This window comes from Carcharodon carcharias, chromosome 14 (genome assembly GCF_017639515.1).
Source record: "Carcharodon carcharias isolate sCarCar2 chromosome 14, sCarCar2.pri, whole genome shotgun sequence".
Classification (NCBI taxonomy): Eukaryota; Metazoa; Chordata; class Chondrichthyes; order Lamniformes; family Lamnidae; genus Carcharodon; species Carcharodon carcharias.
This window is the reverse complement of record NC_054480.1, coordinates 8,422,151-8,438,274: the sequence shown is the minus strand read 5'-3', so window position 1 is coordinate 8,438,274 and position 16,124 is coordinate 8,422,151. Positions and strand designations below refer to the sequence as shown.

Here is a 16,124-nt window from a genome sequence, read left to right as displayed (position 1 = left end):
TGTGTCCCTGTTACTGTGCACCTGTCACTGTGCACCTGTCACTGTGCCCTGTTACTGTGCACCTCTTAGTGTGTGTCTGTTGCTGTCCACCTGTTACAATGTACCTCTTACTGTGACCCTGTTCATGTGCCCTGTTATTAGGCACCTACCAGTTATGCACCTGTCACTATGCGCCTGTCACTGTGCCCCTGTTTCTGTGTGCCTGTTACTGCTCACCTGTTTCTGTCCACCTGAACTATGCCTCTGTTACTATGTGTATGTTGCTATGCACCTTTTACTGTGCACTTTTAACCATGCGCCTGTTAGTATACCATTGTTACGGTGGCCCTGTTACTATGTCCCCTGTTACTGTGCCACTGTTACTGTGCCACTGTTATGTGCCCCTGTTACTATGCCCCTGTTACTATGTGCTTATTAGCATGCACCTGTTAATGTGCCCTTGTTACTGTGCCCCTGTTATTGTGCACCTGTTACTGTGCCCCTGTTGTTGTGCACCTGTTACTGTGCACCTGTTCCTGTCTACCTGTTCCTGTGTATGTGTTCTTGTGCACCTACCTATTAGTGTCCCCTTGTTACTGCAGATAACAGTTACAGATGCATAGTAACATGCACATAGTAACAGGGGCATAGTTCAAGGGCACAGTAACAGGGTCATGGTGACAGCTGCATAGTAACAAGGGCACAGTAACAGGGGCACAGTAAGAGGTGAACTGTGACAGGTGGACATCAACAGGCGCAAACTAAGAGGTGCACAGTAACAGGGCATAATGACAGGTGCACAGTAACAGGGGGACAGTAAAGGGAGCATATTAACAGGGGCACAGTAACAGGTGCACAGTAACAGGGGCACAGTAACAGGTGCACAGTAAGAGGTGGAAGAAGTGCACCTGTTACTGTGCCTGTTATGGTGCATCTATTGCCATTCATTTGTTACTATGCATCTATTACTATACACTTGTTATTATGCACCTGTTACCGTGCACCTGTTACTGTGCACCTGTTACTGTGCGCCTCTTAGTGTGCCCCTGTTACTGTGCATCTGTTACTGTTCTTCTGTTACTGTGCACCTGTCACTATGCCCTGTTACTGTGCATCCTAGTTTGCGCCTGTTAATGTCCATCTGTTACAGTGCACCTGTTACTGTGCCCCTGAACTATGCCCCTGTTACTACATGCATGTTACTTTGCATCTGTTACTGTGCACCTGTTTCTGTACACTGGCAACTGTGCCCCTATTGCTGTTCATATGTCACTGTATGCCTCTTAATGTGCCCCTGTTACTGGGCACCTGTTACTGTGCGCTTGTTACTGAGCACCTATTACCTTCCTCCTCTTACTGTGCACCTGTCACTGTGCCCCTTTTACTGTGCACCTTAGTTTGCCCCCATTACTGGGCACCTGTTACTGTGCACTTGTTACTGAGCACCTATTACCTTCCTCTCTTACTGTGCACCTGTTACGATGCCCCTACTATTGCACATCTGTCACTGTGCCCTTGTTGCTGTGCACTTATTACTGTACACCTCTTACTGTGCCCCTGCTACTGTCCACCACTTACCATTCACCTGTTACTGCACATCAGTTACCGTGCAGCTGTTATTTTGCATCTGTCACTGTGCTCCTTTTACTATGAACCTGTGAACATGCACCTGTTACCGTGCCGCTGTGACAATGCCCCTATTACTATGCACCTGTTCCTGTGCACCTGTCATCATGCACTTGTTTCTATGCATCTGTTATTGTGCACCTATTACTATGCAACTGTTACCATGCACTTGTTAATGAGCCACTGTTACTGTGCACCTTTTAGGGTTATTGTGTATCTGTTTCTGGGCTCCTGTTACTGTGCCCCTGTTACTATGCCCCTGTTACTATGCCCCTGTTGCAATGCTCCTGTTCTTGTGCACATGTTCCTGTGCACCTACCTATAAGTGTACCCTTGTTAGTGTGCACCTGTTACTATACACTTGTTATTACTATGCACATGTTACTGGGAACCTGTTACTGTGCATTTGTTACTGTGCCCCTGTTGCTGTGTACCTACCCATTAGTGTGCCCTTGTTACTGTGTACCTGTTACTGTGCACCTGATACTGAGCGCCTCTTAATGTGTCCCTGTTACTGAGCGCCTGGTACCCATCCACTTTTTACTGTGCCCCTGTTACTGTGCACCTGATACTATGCACCTGATACTATGCACCTGTTAATATGCACCTGTTACAGTGCCCCTGTTACTGTGCACCTCTTTCTGTGTCCCGTTACTGTCCACCAGTAACTGTCCACCTGATGCTATGCCACTGTTACTATGCACCTGTTACTGTGCCCCTGTTATGGGCCATCTACTAGTAATGCACCTCACTATGCACCTGTTACTATACACCTGTTCTATGCACCTGTCACTGTGGCCCTGTTGCTGTGCAGCTGTTTCAGTGCACCTGTTACTGTTCACCTGTTGCAGTGTGCCTGAACTATGCTCTTGTTTCTATGCACATGTTACTATGTGCTTGTTACCATGCCCCTGTTAGTATACCCCCTTACTGTGCCCCTGTTACCAAGCGTTTGTTACTATGAACCTGTTACTGTGCCCCTGTTACTATGCACCTGTTACTGTGCCCCTTTACCTGTGCCCCTTTACCTGTGCCCCTGTTACTGTGCACCTGTTACTGTGCCACTGTTTCTGTGTGCCTGTTTCTATGTGCCTTTTACTGTTCACCTGTTTCTGTGCACCTGAACTATGCCCCTGTTACTATGCGCATGTAACTACCCACCTGTTACCGTGCACCTGTTACTGTGCCCCTGTTACTGTGTCACTGTTACTTTGCCCTAGTGCTTTGTAGCAGTTAGTATGCACCTGCTACTATGCACTTGTTGCAATGCACCTGTTTCTGTGCCCATTACCTTGCACCAGTTACTATATGCTGGTTACTGTGCCCATTTGCTGTGCCCCTGTTATTGTGCCCCTGTAACGAGGCATCTATTAGTATGCACCGGTTACTATGCACCGGTTACTATGCACCAGTTACTGTGTCCCGTTACTGTGTCCTCTTACTGTGCCCCATTACTGAGCCCTGTTACTGTGCATGTTTTACTGGGTGCCTGTTACTGTCCACGTGTTACAGTGCACTTCTTACTGTGCCCCTGTTGCTGTACCCTTGTTACTATGTAGCTGTTACTGTGCCGCTGAACTATGCCCCTGTTACTATGTGCATGTTACTGTGTCCCAGTTATTGTGAATCTTTTACTGCGTCCCTGTTACTGTGTCCCTGTTTATGTGTGCCAGTTACTCTGCACATATTACTGTGCCCCTGTTACAGTACACCTGTTGATGTCCCCGTGTTGATGTGCCCCTGTTGCTATGCATCTGTTAGAGCTCACCTGTTACCATGCGCCTGTGACTGTACCCCTGTGACTGTATCCCTGTGACTGTATCCCTGTGACTGTATCCCTGTGACTGTACCCCTGTGACTGTACCCCTGTGACTGTACCCCTGTGACTGTACCCCTGTGACTGTGCCCCTGTTATTGTAAACCTGTTACCCTGCCCTTGTTACTGTGCCCTTGTTGCTGTGCGCTTGAATAAACGTTAACTCGGTTCCTCTTTCCAGAGATGCTGCTAGACCTGATGAGTTATTCAGCATTTTTTTGGGTTTTCTTTGAATTCAATGACTTCAGACCATGAACTGTTTCCTCTATCCTTACCCTCCTTCTTTAATCCCCTTTTTTCAACATTCATTCTTATTTTTTTTATCCATTTTTACCTTTATTTTTATTCATGATTCAATAGTTCATCCCCCTTTTTAACCCGCTTTTATCCCTTTTTCTCCAACCACCACCCCTCCCCCTACCCCACCCCACCACCACCGGCACCCCACCCCCCCCCCCCCCCCCCCACCCCCCCACAAGGGCCATCGGTTACTTGTTCCATGTTGTTCTTTCACACAATGCTACCCTTCTTCTGCTATTATCACATTCTGCTTTCTTACCTTGATGCCACTATCAGCACCTCCTTTAGCCCTCACCACTACCATTAACGCCCCTTTGTCCTTTAGTTCACGTCACCCTGGTCAATCCCCCCCCTCTGTCCCCATCTATCACCGACCTTCTATCCAACTCCACCTGTCCCATTCCCATTCAACAGAGTAAATCTCATCACATTTCCACAAAAAGGCCAAGCAGCCTTTACATTTATTTGGAAACCTTCATCCATGGGTGGGATGAGGTTTCCAAAATCAAATCAAAATAAAATAAAAACGTCCATTTTTCATTAATAACATGTCCTTGCTGGTGTGACAGAGTCACACGTGGAGACATCTTTTACTACATTTCCATTTTTTTTATATCTCTTCATCTCCCTGAGGTAGCTCCGTACCTCAGAGCAATTACGCAGCCCTCACTCGCACGCCTGTGTGAGGTTCACACTCAGCCAGCTCACACTCCACACCCCCCCGCCAACACACACACAGGCAGCTCTCCCACTCATGTCTGGCCCACCAGTGTGAAATCACAGCACAGTGCCAATCGCTGGCAGTGGTTGGCTTCTTCTACCCATGGTCACCACTACTGAGGCCAGCTTTATTTTTTAAATTGTAGTTTATTTTTTATTGAATTGAAATGCCATCAGCAGCTGTAGTGGGATTTGAACCCATGATCGTTAGCCTGGCCCTGTGGATTACTAGTCCAGTAATATTATCACTACGCCACCATCTCCCTTTCACTCCATGCTCAGGCAGCGCATTCCACATCCTAAATATTCGATATGTCTCGATATTTCTTTATTTTATACTTTACTCACTGGTATAAAATGAGCTCCATAATTTAAAAATGGCACTATTTAGCCAAATTAATGTCATGTCCTCATTCTCATCTCATTCTTCTGTTCTTACCACTTTCTCAAGAACAGAAAAATCATGGACAAGCAGTGTTACCTCACTTTGATTTGAAGTGTTGAGTGGATGTTTGACGTTCCTTCTCTAGTATTTACTGCATGATGTTGAATACAGAAGCAGCTGAATGGGGTTCCGCTTTGCTTCATAAACAAATACACATTAACAAGGAATAAGATCACATGTTATTCCCATGGAAAGTGTGGAATTACATTCTGACAAGTAAACATCACCAATTGGATCAGTCCAGAATTTAAATGGTTCGTTTCGAAAAGTTAAATTCATTTATTTTGCTGTGGACACTGCAACTTCCTGCATCTGGTTTAGAAAAGAGAAAGCCTGGTCTTAATTAAACTGACTGGAGGTGATTTTGCTTCCACGTTTCTCCCACATGTGATCCGGCTCTGAAATGCACCAGGCGAGGTGCAGATGTTCAGTGCTGATGTGCTCGTAGGCTGGAAGGAACGTTGGGGTGAGGCACAGACAGTGGGCAAAGGGCAGCGAGATGGACGAGTGACAGTGGTATTCTGTCAAAATGGATCATCCTCCCATTGCACAAGCCGTCTGACATCATCCCCCTGATGGGAGATGGTTATGCGAGACACGTCTATGGGCGCTGGTCCACAATGGGTGATTTCTCTATGCCACCCTCCCCTGCCTTGCCCGATATTAATTTACGGTGAGGTTATGGCAGAGGATGGTTCCAGGGCAATAACACCCAATTTGGGTAACACCCCAGGTGCGTTTTGGCTCCCAAACCTTTATGAACTGGGATGAGTTGGAGAAGGTGGGGTTAATGTGAACCTCCTTTGAGTGGTATTAGCAGGGGTAACAGGGCCTCTCCCACTGGGTGTCCAAAGTGCCCACCCATTTCAGGCCACTTCAGAATGAGAATGGGGTTCCTGTGATGTAAAGGAAATGCTGAATGCCATTTCTATTCAGACACTGTGCAGCGCTCACTCAGGCCAGACATGGGGCTGGGGGTGGGGAGGGGGGGAAACCCTGTCAGACTGGAACTTCCTGTCACTCTCTGAAGTCATGCAGGGAGCTGGACCATTTCCAGGCCTCAGTCCCACACGGGTCAGCCAGGGCCCCTCATGTGAGATTATGCAGGAGGCTGTCTCCTAATTGGCTGTTCAATTAAGGAGGGTGGGAGCATTCCTGAGGCTTTTGGCCCAACCATAAAACCATAAGACATAGGAGCAGAAGTTAGGCCATTCGGCCCATCGAGTCTGCTCCGCCATTCAATCATGACTGATAAGTTTCTCAACCCCATTCTCCCACCTTCTCCCCGTAACCTTTGATCCCCTTACCAATCAAGAACCTATCGATCTCGCTCTTAAATACACTCAATGACCTGGCCTCCACAGCCTTCTGTGGCAATGAATTCCATAGATTCACCACTCTCTGGCTAAAGAAGTTTCTCCTCATCTCTGTTCTAAAAGGTCTTCCCTTTACTCTGAGGCTGTGCCCTCGGGTCCTAGTCTCTCCTACTAATGGAACCATCTTCCCCACGTCCACTCTATCCAGGCCTTTCAGTATTCTGTAAGTTTCAGTCAGATCCCCCCTCATCCTTCTAAACTCCATTGAGTATAGACCCAGAGTCCTCAAACGTTCCTCATATGTTAAGCCTTTCATTCCTGGGATCATTCTCGTGAACCTCCTCTGGACCCTCTCCAGGGCCAGTATATCCTTCCTGAGATACGGGGCCCAAAATTGCTCACAATATTCTAAATGTGGTCTGACCAGAGCCTTATAAAGCCTCAGCAGCACATCCCTGCTTTTATAATCTAGTCGTCTTGAAATAAATGCCAACATTGCATTTGCCTTCCTAACTACCGACTCAACCTGCAAGTTAACCTTAAGAGAATCCTGGACTAGGACTCCCAAGTCCCTTTGCACTCCAGATTTCTGAATTCTCTCTCCATTTAGAAAATAGTCTATGCCTCTATTCTTCCTACCAAAGTGCATGACCTCACACTTGCCCACGTTGTATTCCATCTGCCACTTCTTTGCCCATTCTCCTAACCTGTCCAAATCCTTCTGCAGCCTCCCCGCCTCCTCAATACTACCTGTCCCTCCACCTATCTTTGTATCATCTGCAAACTTAGCCAGGATGCCCTCAGTTCCTTCATCTAGATCATTAATGTATAAAGTGAAAAGTTGTGGTCCCAACACTGACCTCTGTGGAACTCCACTAGTCACCGGCCGCTATCCTGAGAAGGATCCCCTTATCCCCACTCTCTGCCTCCTGCCAGACAGCCAGTCTTCTATCCATGCTAGTACCTTGCCTCTAAAACCATGGGCTCTTATCTTACTGAGCAGCCTCCTGTGTGGCACCTTGTCAAAGGCCTTCTGGAAGTCCAAGTAGATAACATCCGTTGGCTCTCCTTTGTCTAACCTACTCGTTACCTCCTCAAAGAATTCTAACAGATTTGTCAGGCATGACCTCCCCTTGATGAAACCATGCTGACTTTGCCCTATTTTACCATGCACTTCCAAGTATTCTGGAATCTCATCCTTAATAATGGACTCTAAAATCTTAACAATGACCGAGGTCAGGCTAATCGGCCTGTAATTTCCCGTCTTTTGCCTCACTCCCTTCTTAAACAGGGGGGTTACATTAGCAATTTTCCAGTCCTCTGGGACCCTCCCTGATTCCAGTGATTTCTGAAAGATCACCACTAACGCCTTCACTATCTCTTCAGCTATCTCCTTCAGAACTCTGGGGTGTAATGCATCTGGTCCAGGTGATTTATCCACCTTCAGACCTTTCAGTTTTCCTAGCACCTTCTCCTTGGTAATGGCCACCGTACTCACCTCTACCCCCCGACTCTCTTGAACTTTGGGGATGTTACTCGTGTCTTCCACTGTGAAGACTGACGCAAAGTACCTATTCAGTTCCTCCGCCATTTCTTTGTTCCCCACTTTTACTTCTCCAGCATCATTTTCCAGCGGCCCAATGTCCACTTTTGACTCTCTCTCACCCTGTATATATTTAAAAAAACTCTTGCAATTTTCTTTTATATTACTGGCTGGTTTACCCTCATAGTTAATCTTCTCCCTCCTTATTTCTTTTTTAGTTGTTCTCTGTTGGTCTTTGTAAGCTTCCCAATCCCCTGGATTCCCACTGCTCTTCGCTGCATTGTATGCTTTCTCTTTAGCTTTTATGCTGTCCCTGGCTTCCCTTGTCAGCCATGGTTGCCTCGTCCTCCCTTTAGTATGCTTCTTCTTCCTAGGGATGAATTTTTGCTGTGTCTCCCAAATTACTCCCAGAAACTCCTGCCATTGCTGTTCCTCTGTCTTTCCTGCTAGGCTCATCTCCCAGTCATTTCTGGCCAGCTCCTCCCTCATGCCTCTGTAGTTGCCTTTATTCAACTGTAATACCGTTACATCTGATTCCAGCTTTTTCCTCTCAAATTGCAGGATAAATTCTATGATATTATGGTCACTTCCTCCTAAGGGTTCCTTCACCTTAGGCTCCCTTATCAAATCTGCCTCATTACACATCACTAAATCTAGAATTGCCTGTTCCCTAGTGGCTCCACCACAAGCTGCTCCAAAAAGCCATCTCATAGACATTCCACAAATTCCTTTTCTTGGGATCCACTACCAACCTGATTTTCCCAGTCTACCTGCATATTGAAATCCCCCATGATCACTGTAACCTTGCCTTTCTTACACACCTTTTCTATCTCCTGGTGTATCTTGTGCCCCACATCCTGACTACTGTTCGGAGGTCTGTACATAACTCCCATTATGGTTTTGTACCTTTGTGGTTCCTCAACTCTACCCACACAGATTCTACATCATCTGACCCTACGTCATTTCTTGTTATCGATTTAATTTCATTTCTTACTAACAAAGCAACCCCACCCCCTCTGCCAACCTGCCTATCTTTTCGCTAGGATGTATATCCTTGGATATTTAGCTCTCAGTCCTGATCCCCTTGCAGCCATGTCTCCGTGATGCCCGCCACATCATACCTGCCAATTTCAATCTGCGCCACAAGCTCATTTACCTTATTTCGTATACTGCGTGCATTCAGATACAACACCTTCAGTCCTGTATTTCCCTTCCCCCTTCTCATTGTCATCCCTTTATCTGATGTGCTTGAGGTTAGATTCCTAGCCCTTTCCAAACACTCTGTCCTATTTTGTGTTCTGGAGACTTTAATAGCCTCTCCTGGGCTCTCCTTTCTTTTCAGTTTTTTCATAATTTCTCATTAAGTTGAATCCACCCCCCCACACACTAACCTGCTGCTTTGTTTCCCATTAGTCATACTTCTTGGATTTTTATCCTTCCCTTCCCCCCAACTTTCTAGTTTAAAGTCCTGTTGACCACCCTATTTACCCTTTTCGCTAGAACATTGGTCCCAGATCAGTTCAGGTGGAGACTGTCCCAACGGTACAGATCCCTCCTGTTCCAATACTGATGCCAGTGCCCCATGTAATGGAACCCCTCTTTCCCACACCACTCCTTTAGCCATGCGTTTACTTCCCTTATTCTCACGTCCCTATGCCAATTTGCACGTGGCTCGGGTAGTAATCCCGAGATTATAACCCTTGAGGACCTGTTCTTTAATTTAGTTCCTTGTTCCTGATAATCCCCAAACAGGTCCTCTTTCCTGGTCTTACCAGGGCACCATAGCTGTGGATGGCTGGCTGTCTCACCGGGAGAGCTAGGCACAGTGGAGGCAGGCAATGGATCGCAAGGGTGTCTCAACATAGAGGTGCAGTCGGAAATGTGAATAAAATGCTCAAAATAAAGAGGTCCAAAGCCAGTAGGGTCATCGGGGTGGAGGGTAAAGCTCTCTGGGAGATTGGTTTCAGCTATGGGTGTGACCTTTCACCCCTGTGGCGCCATCACTGGGGAGTCTTTATTTCTGATGCCCCCCACCAAGACCTGGCACTTCATGGGGGTCTGCTCCAACACCAGGGAGGTCGCTTGGATGCCAGAATGTGTCAGGGGGTTGAGATTCGATGTGAACCTTTGAAACTTCACTCCTGGTGCCCCCATGGCCTTCAATAAGGTCCTGCTCACTGCGTGGTGCTGGGAATATCAGTTTGGGGTTGGAAATATGTGTTGATTCGGGATTCTCTGTGTTGGAATGGGAAAGTTTGTGTGGTTTAGAAAATTCTATTATCCTTCCTCATGTCTGAGGAGCAAATAACTTTCCTGTGATCAATAGGGACATATTTCAGGCATCTGCCTTCCCCCTGAGGTCAGATTTATGAGGTAAAAGGTGCTGATTGGGGGAAAGTGCAAAGAATGTTTGGTCTCCTCTTCCAGCACGAATGAGATTTACTCTCTGAGCCTCCCCTGTCTCATAGACTCACAGACATTTACTGCTCAGGAGGAGACCATTCAGCCCATTGTGTCTGCGCTGGTCAACAAAGATCTGACTGCACTAATCCCATTTTCCAGTGCTTGGCCTCCTCCCTGGAGCTATGGCAATGCAAGTGACTAAGTAAATACTTCTTAAATGTTACAAGAGTTTCTGACTCAACCACCCTTTCAGGCAGTGAGTTCCAGACTCCCACCACCCTCTGGGTGAAAGAAATTCTCAGGTCCCCTCTTAACCTTCTACCTCTTACCTTAAATCTATGCCCCCTGGTTATTGACCCCTCTACTAATCCTATCCACCCTCCTATCCACCCTATCTATGCCCCCCCATCTTAAGCACCTCTATCAGGTCCCCTCGCAGCCCTCGCTGCTCCAAGGAAAACAACCCCAGCCTATCCAATCTTTCCTCATAGCTCAGACTCTCCAGCCCAGGCAACATCCTGGTGAATCTCCTCTGCACCCTCTCCAGTGCAATCATCTCCTCCCTATAGTGTGCACACAGTACTCCAGTTGTGGCCTAACCAGTGTTTTATACAGTTCCAGCATAACCTCCCTGATCTTGTATTTTATTCCTTGGCTAATAAAGGCAAGTATCCCACTCAGTGGAGTTTCAGCAAAGTCTTTTGAACTGTGAAATTGGTAAATGTATGGACCCGCTGCCTTTGACTCCGAGAACCTCATTGAAGTTGAGAGTCTTCCTGATTTAACCCTTTCTTTGTGGATCTTTCCCTGCAGGTAACACAGACTCTCTCCAGAACTGCAGAAGTTGCCAGGATTGCTCGCCTGACAATGGTTGTTTGACCTGTCAACAGAGACTCTTCCTCTTGATTAGAAGAGAGGGGATCCGACAGCAAGGAGAATGTGTGCACGCATGTCCTGTGGGACACTATAGCCTCCGCGGACAGGATGCAAACAGATGTCTGAGTAAGTCACTGCAAAATGTCAAGTTTTCATAAAACTCCTGGTCGGCTGCAAGTTTAAAGTTCTCATCCTGTTCAAAATCTCCTCTTCCCTTTCTCTGTAATCTCCGGCAGCACCCCAACCCTCCAAGTTCCCTGCATTCCTCCAAATTCTGGCCTCTCCTCCATCCCAGATTTTAATGGCTCCACTTTTGGCAGCTGAGCCTCCAGCTGCCTAGGCCCCAAATTCCAGAAATCCCTCCCTATACATCTCTGCCTCTCTGCCCTCCTTTAAGACACTCCTTGACACCAACCTCTTTGCCCCAGCATTTGGTTACCTGCCCTAATGTCTCCTTACGTGGTCCGTTGGTAACGTCTTTCTTGATAATATTCCTATGATGCAAAACAAAAACAGAAACAGAAATACCTGGAAAAACTCAGCCGGTCTGGCAGCATCGGCAGAGAAGAACACAGTTGACGTTTCGAGTCCTCATGACCCTTCAACAGAACTAAGTAAAAGTAGGAGAGGGGTGAAATATAAACTGGTTTAAGTGGGTAGGGGGGATGGGGTTGGGTGGGGGTGGTGGGGGGGGGGTGGTGGTGTGGGGGCGGTGTTGGGGGGGAGGGGTGCGGTTTGTTGGGACAAGCAGCCAGGAGGAGATAACCAAAAGGTATCACAGACAAAAGAACAAAGAGGTGTTGAAGGAGGTGATATTATCTAAAAGAATGAGCTAATTAAGAGTGGAGAGCAGGACAAGCAAGGTAGCTCTAGCGGGGGTGGAGTGAAAAATGACTGAAAGGGGATAAAAGGTATAGATAAATGATAGGTGGAAATACATTTAAAAATAATGGAAATAGGTGGGAAAAGAAAAATCTATATAAATTATTGGAAAAAACAAAAAGGAAGGGGGAAGAAACAGAAAGGGGGTGGGGATGGAGGAGGGAGTTCATGATCTAAAATTGTTGAACTCAATATTCAGTCCGGAAGGCTGTAAAGTGCCTGGTCAGAAGATGAGGCTCTGTTCCTCCAGTTTGTGTTGAGCTTCACTGGAACAATACAGAAAGCCAAGGACCGACATGTGGGCAAGAGAGCAGGGTGGAGTGTTAAAATGGCAAGCGACAGGTAGGTTTGGGTCATTCTTGCGGACAGACCGAAGGTGTTCTGCAAAGCGGTCACCCAGTCTGCGTTTGGTCTCTCCAATGTAGAGGAAACCACATTGGGAGCAACGAATGCAGTAGATTAAATTGAGGGAAGTGCAAGTGAAATGCTGCTTCACTTGAAAGGAGTGTTTGGGCCCTTGGACAGTGAGGAGGGGGAAAGTAAAGGGGCAGGTGTTGCACCTTCTGCGATTACATGGGAAGGTGCTGTGGGAGGAGGTTGAGGTGTAGGGGGTGATGGAGGAATGGACCAGGGTGTCACGGAGAGAACGATCCCTGCCGAATGCCGCCGGGGGGGTGAAGGGTGTTTGGTGGTGGCATCATGCTGGAGTTGGCAGAAATGGCGGAGGATGTTCATTTGAATGCGGAGGCTGGTGGGGTGATAAGTGAGGACAAGGGGGACCTTATCATGATTCTGGGGTGGAGAGGAAGGTGTGAGGGTGGATGCGCGGGAGATGGGCTGGACACGGTTGAGGGCCGTGGGTGGAAAACCTCAGTTAAGGAAGAAGGAGGACATGTCAGAGGAACTGTTTTTGAAGGTAGCATCATCAGAACAGATGCGACGGAGGAGAAGGAATTGAGAGAATGGGATGGAGTCCTTACAGGAAGCGGGGTGTGAGGAGCTGTAGTCGAGGTAGCTGTGGGAGTCGGTAGAAATTGAGACAGAGAGGTCAAGGATATCTGGTGATAGACTGTCCACTTAGTTAACCTATCTCGATCACCTTGCAGGCTTTTCATTCCTCCTCACAATTTGCTGTCCCACCTGTCCTTGCATCATCCACAAATTTGGCTGCAAAACACTTAGTCCCTTCATCCAAGTCATTAACACGGATCTTAAATAGTTTGAGGTCCTGGCATTGATCCCTGTGGCACTCCACTGGTTACAGTTTGCCAACCTGAAAATGATCAATTTATCCCAACTCTGTTTTCTGTTACTCACTCCATTATCCAATGCTAATATATCACCCCCGATGGCTGGAGCTCCTACTCTGTTTTTTTAATCATTCACGGGATGTGGGCATCGTTGGCTGGGACAGTATTTATTGCCCATCCCCAATTGCCCTTGAGAAGGTGGGGGTGAGCTGCCTTCTTGAACCGCTGCAGTCCATGTGGTGTAGGTACACCCACAGTGCTGTTAGGGAGGGAGTTCCAGGATTTTGACCCAGGGAGTGTGAAGGAATGGTGATATATTTCCAAGTCAGGACGGTGAGTGACTTGGAGGGGAACTACCAGGTGGTGGTGTTCCCATGTGTCTGCTGCCCTTGTCCTTCTAGATGGTAGTGGCCTTGGGTTTGGAAGGCGCTGTCTAACAATGTGCAACTAAAGCTTTCTGGGTGTCTTCTGGTGCTTTCTGGTGGTGGCAGAATGATCAGGAAGGTAACTACCTTGACATTGTGGTTGGAGAGATTGTGAGGGTTTGGTGAGAGGATGCATCATATATAAAAAAATGGACCACACCTAAATTGCAGCCAGAAATTAAGGCTAATATTTTTTAAGGAAGTATTTAAAGTTTTTCTAATTTTTCTACCAACAGAAAGAGCAAAGTCAAAAGTCAAAGGACATCACAAGGCTGAAAATAAACAGATGAGAAGATGAGGTGAATCAGGGGGTAATGTCTAGATTAGATTAGATTTATCAGAGGAAAAATAAAGTGAGGGAGTTGAGGAGTTCGACAATTTGAGAGAATAAAATACAGTGATCAGTCTGAATTAGATCATTAGGTGGTAGGAAGGAAGCAAGTGTATGATCGAAGGTTATAAGCTCATCCAAAATTCTACTTCTTGTGCCCTAACTCATACCAAGGCCTCCATTTTAAAAACCACAAACTCATTTTCAAACCCCTCTCTTGCCTTGCCCCATTCCCAGTCCCAGTCCCTGTAACCTCCTCCAGCACCACAGCCTTCTGAACACTCCATGCTCCTCCAATTCTGGCCTCAAATTCTGGCTTCAAGCATCTCCTATTTACATCGCTTCTCCATTAGTAGCTGTGACTTCAGCAGGCCTACCTAGCACAAAGGTTGTGATGAAGATGGTTGTGGTTGTTGGAGGTCAATCACCTCAGTCTCAGCTCATCACTGCAGGAATTCCGCAGGATAGTGTCTGAGACCCAACCATCTTCAGCTACTACATCAATGACCTTTCATCCATCATAAGGTCAGAAGTGGGGATGTTCGCTGATGATTGCACAATGTTCAGCGCCATTTGCGACCCCTCAGACCATGTCCATATGCAGCAAAACCTGGACAACGTTCAGGCTTTGGCTGATAAGTCGCAAGTAATATTCGTGCCACACAAGTGCCAGGCAATTACCAATGAGAAAAACCAACCATCTTGCCTTGATGTTCAATGGCATTGTCATTGCTGAATCCCCCACTATCAACATCCTGGGGGTTACCATTGACCAAAAACTGGGCCAGCCATATAAATACTGTGGCTACAAGAGCAGGTCAGAGGCTAGGAATCCTGTGATGAGTAACTCACTTTCTGACTCCCCAAATCCTGTCCACCATCTACAAGGCACAAGTCAGGAATGTGATGGAATACTCTCCACTTGCCAGGATGAGTGCAGCTCGATACCATCCAGGACAAAGCAGCCCACTTGATCAACACCCCATCCACCACCTTAAACATTCAGTTCCTCCACCACTGACGCACAGTAGCAGCAGTGTGCATCATCCACAAGATGCACTGCAGCAACTCACCAAAGCTCCTTCGACAGCATCTTCCAAACCTGCAACTTCTAGCATCTCAGAGGACAAGGGCAGCAAATGCATGTTAACACCACCAACTGCAAGTTCCCCTCTAAGTCATGTACTATCCTGACTTGGAAATATACTGCTGTTCCTTCACTGTAGCTGGATCAAAATCCTGCAATCCCTCCCTATCAGCACTGTGGGTGTACCTACACCACATGGACTGCAGCGGTTCAAGAAGGCAGCTCACCACCACCTTCTCAAGGGCAATTAGGGATGGGCAATAAATGCTGGCCCAGCCAGTGACGCCCACATCTTGTGAAAGAATAAAAATCATAGGCTTTTAATTTGCTTTGTGCATCTACCTCAAGGTTCAATTCATTTCATATTTCACACTGATGATCTGCATCATAAAAAGTGTAATTTCAAGAATGAGTGATGTTCACTCAGCAATATTTAATCTGTGCAGAGAAAACACCTCAATATGAAACAGCTGATTGAACTAAAGATCGCAAAAAAATAGTTGTCAAGACCCAATATTTTCAGAGTTTGTTTCAGAATTCCCATTGCAATGTCTTGGCTCCCAAACAAATTATGTCAACAGAATTCTTCTCATAATCCATTTGACTGACTTCAGGACTTTTAACCTTATCTCTGCATCTTGATTATTATATTTGGCCATGAGATTTGCCTTCACATTGAAAACTAATTTTCTAATACTGTATACTGGGATTAAAAGGACACATCACTCCATGAGCCTCCAGTAACATCTCAACCATTCCCAAGGCATGTTTCAAAATTTCATTGGCATCACAATCTTCCTGGATAACGTTAAACTCAATGATAGATCTTATTCCCCTTCTCTTTGAAGGGGCTATCGATATAAGATAGTTACCAACAAATCCATTAGGGAATGCAGGAGAAACTCAGAATTAACTTGCTGGGCTTCTATGATGTAAATTCTGGTGATATTTTGACAAAGACAAATGATAATCAGCAGCATTTCTCGCTCAGCATGTGGGCAGGATGAGGTTTTCGATATTAATTTTAAAAAATAAAAATGTTTGCACAAAACTTTCATCTTGTATATGATTGTTATGGTGACTGAGGGCGGCAAGTGCACAGGATGTACTCTGGGTGGGGACTTC

At 46.6% G+C, this 16,124-nt stretch overlaps 1 protein-coding gene across 1 annotated transcript in view; it reads left to right on the top strand.

Moving 5' to 3' along the window:
* LOC121287011 (R-spondin-2-like) overlaps nt 1–16,124 on the top strand; it is a 144,625-nt gene that overhangs the window by 98,501 nt on the left and 30,000 nt on the right. The window contains exon 2 of the mRNA XM_041204430.1: nt 10,962–11,150. Within this exon, the coding sequence (XP_041060364.1) occupies nt 10,962–11,150 (189 nt within the window). The remainder of the gene's footprint in view (nt 1–10,961; nt 11,151–16,124) is intronic.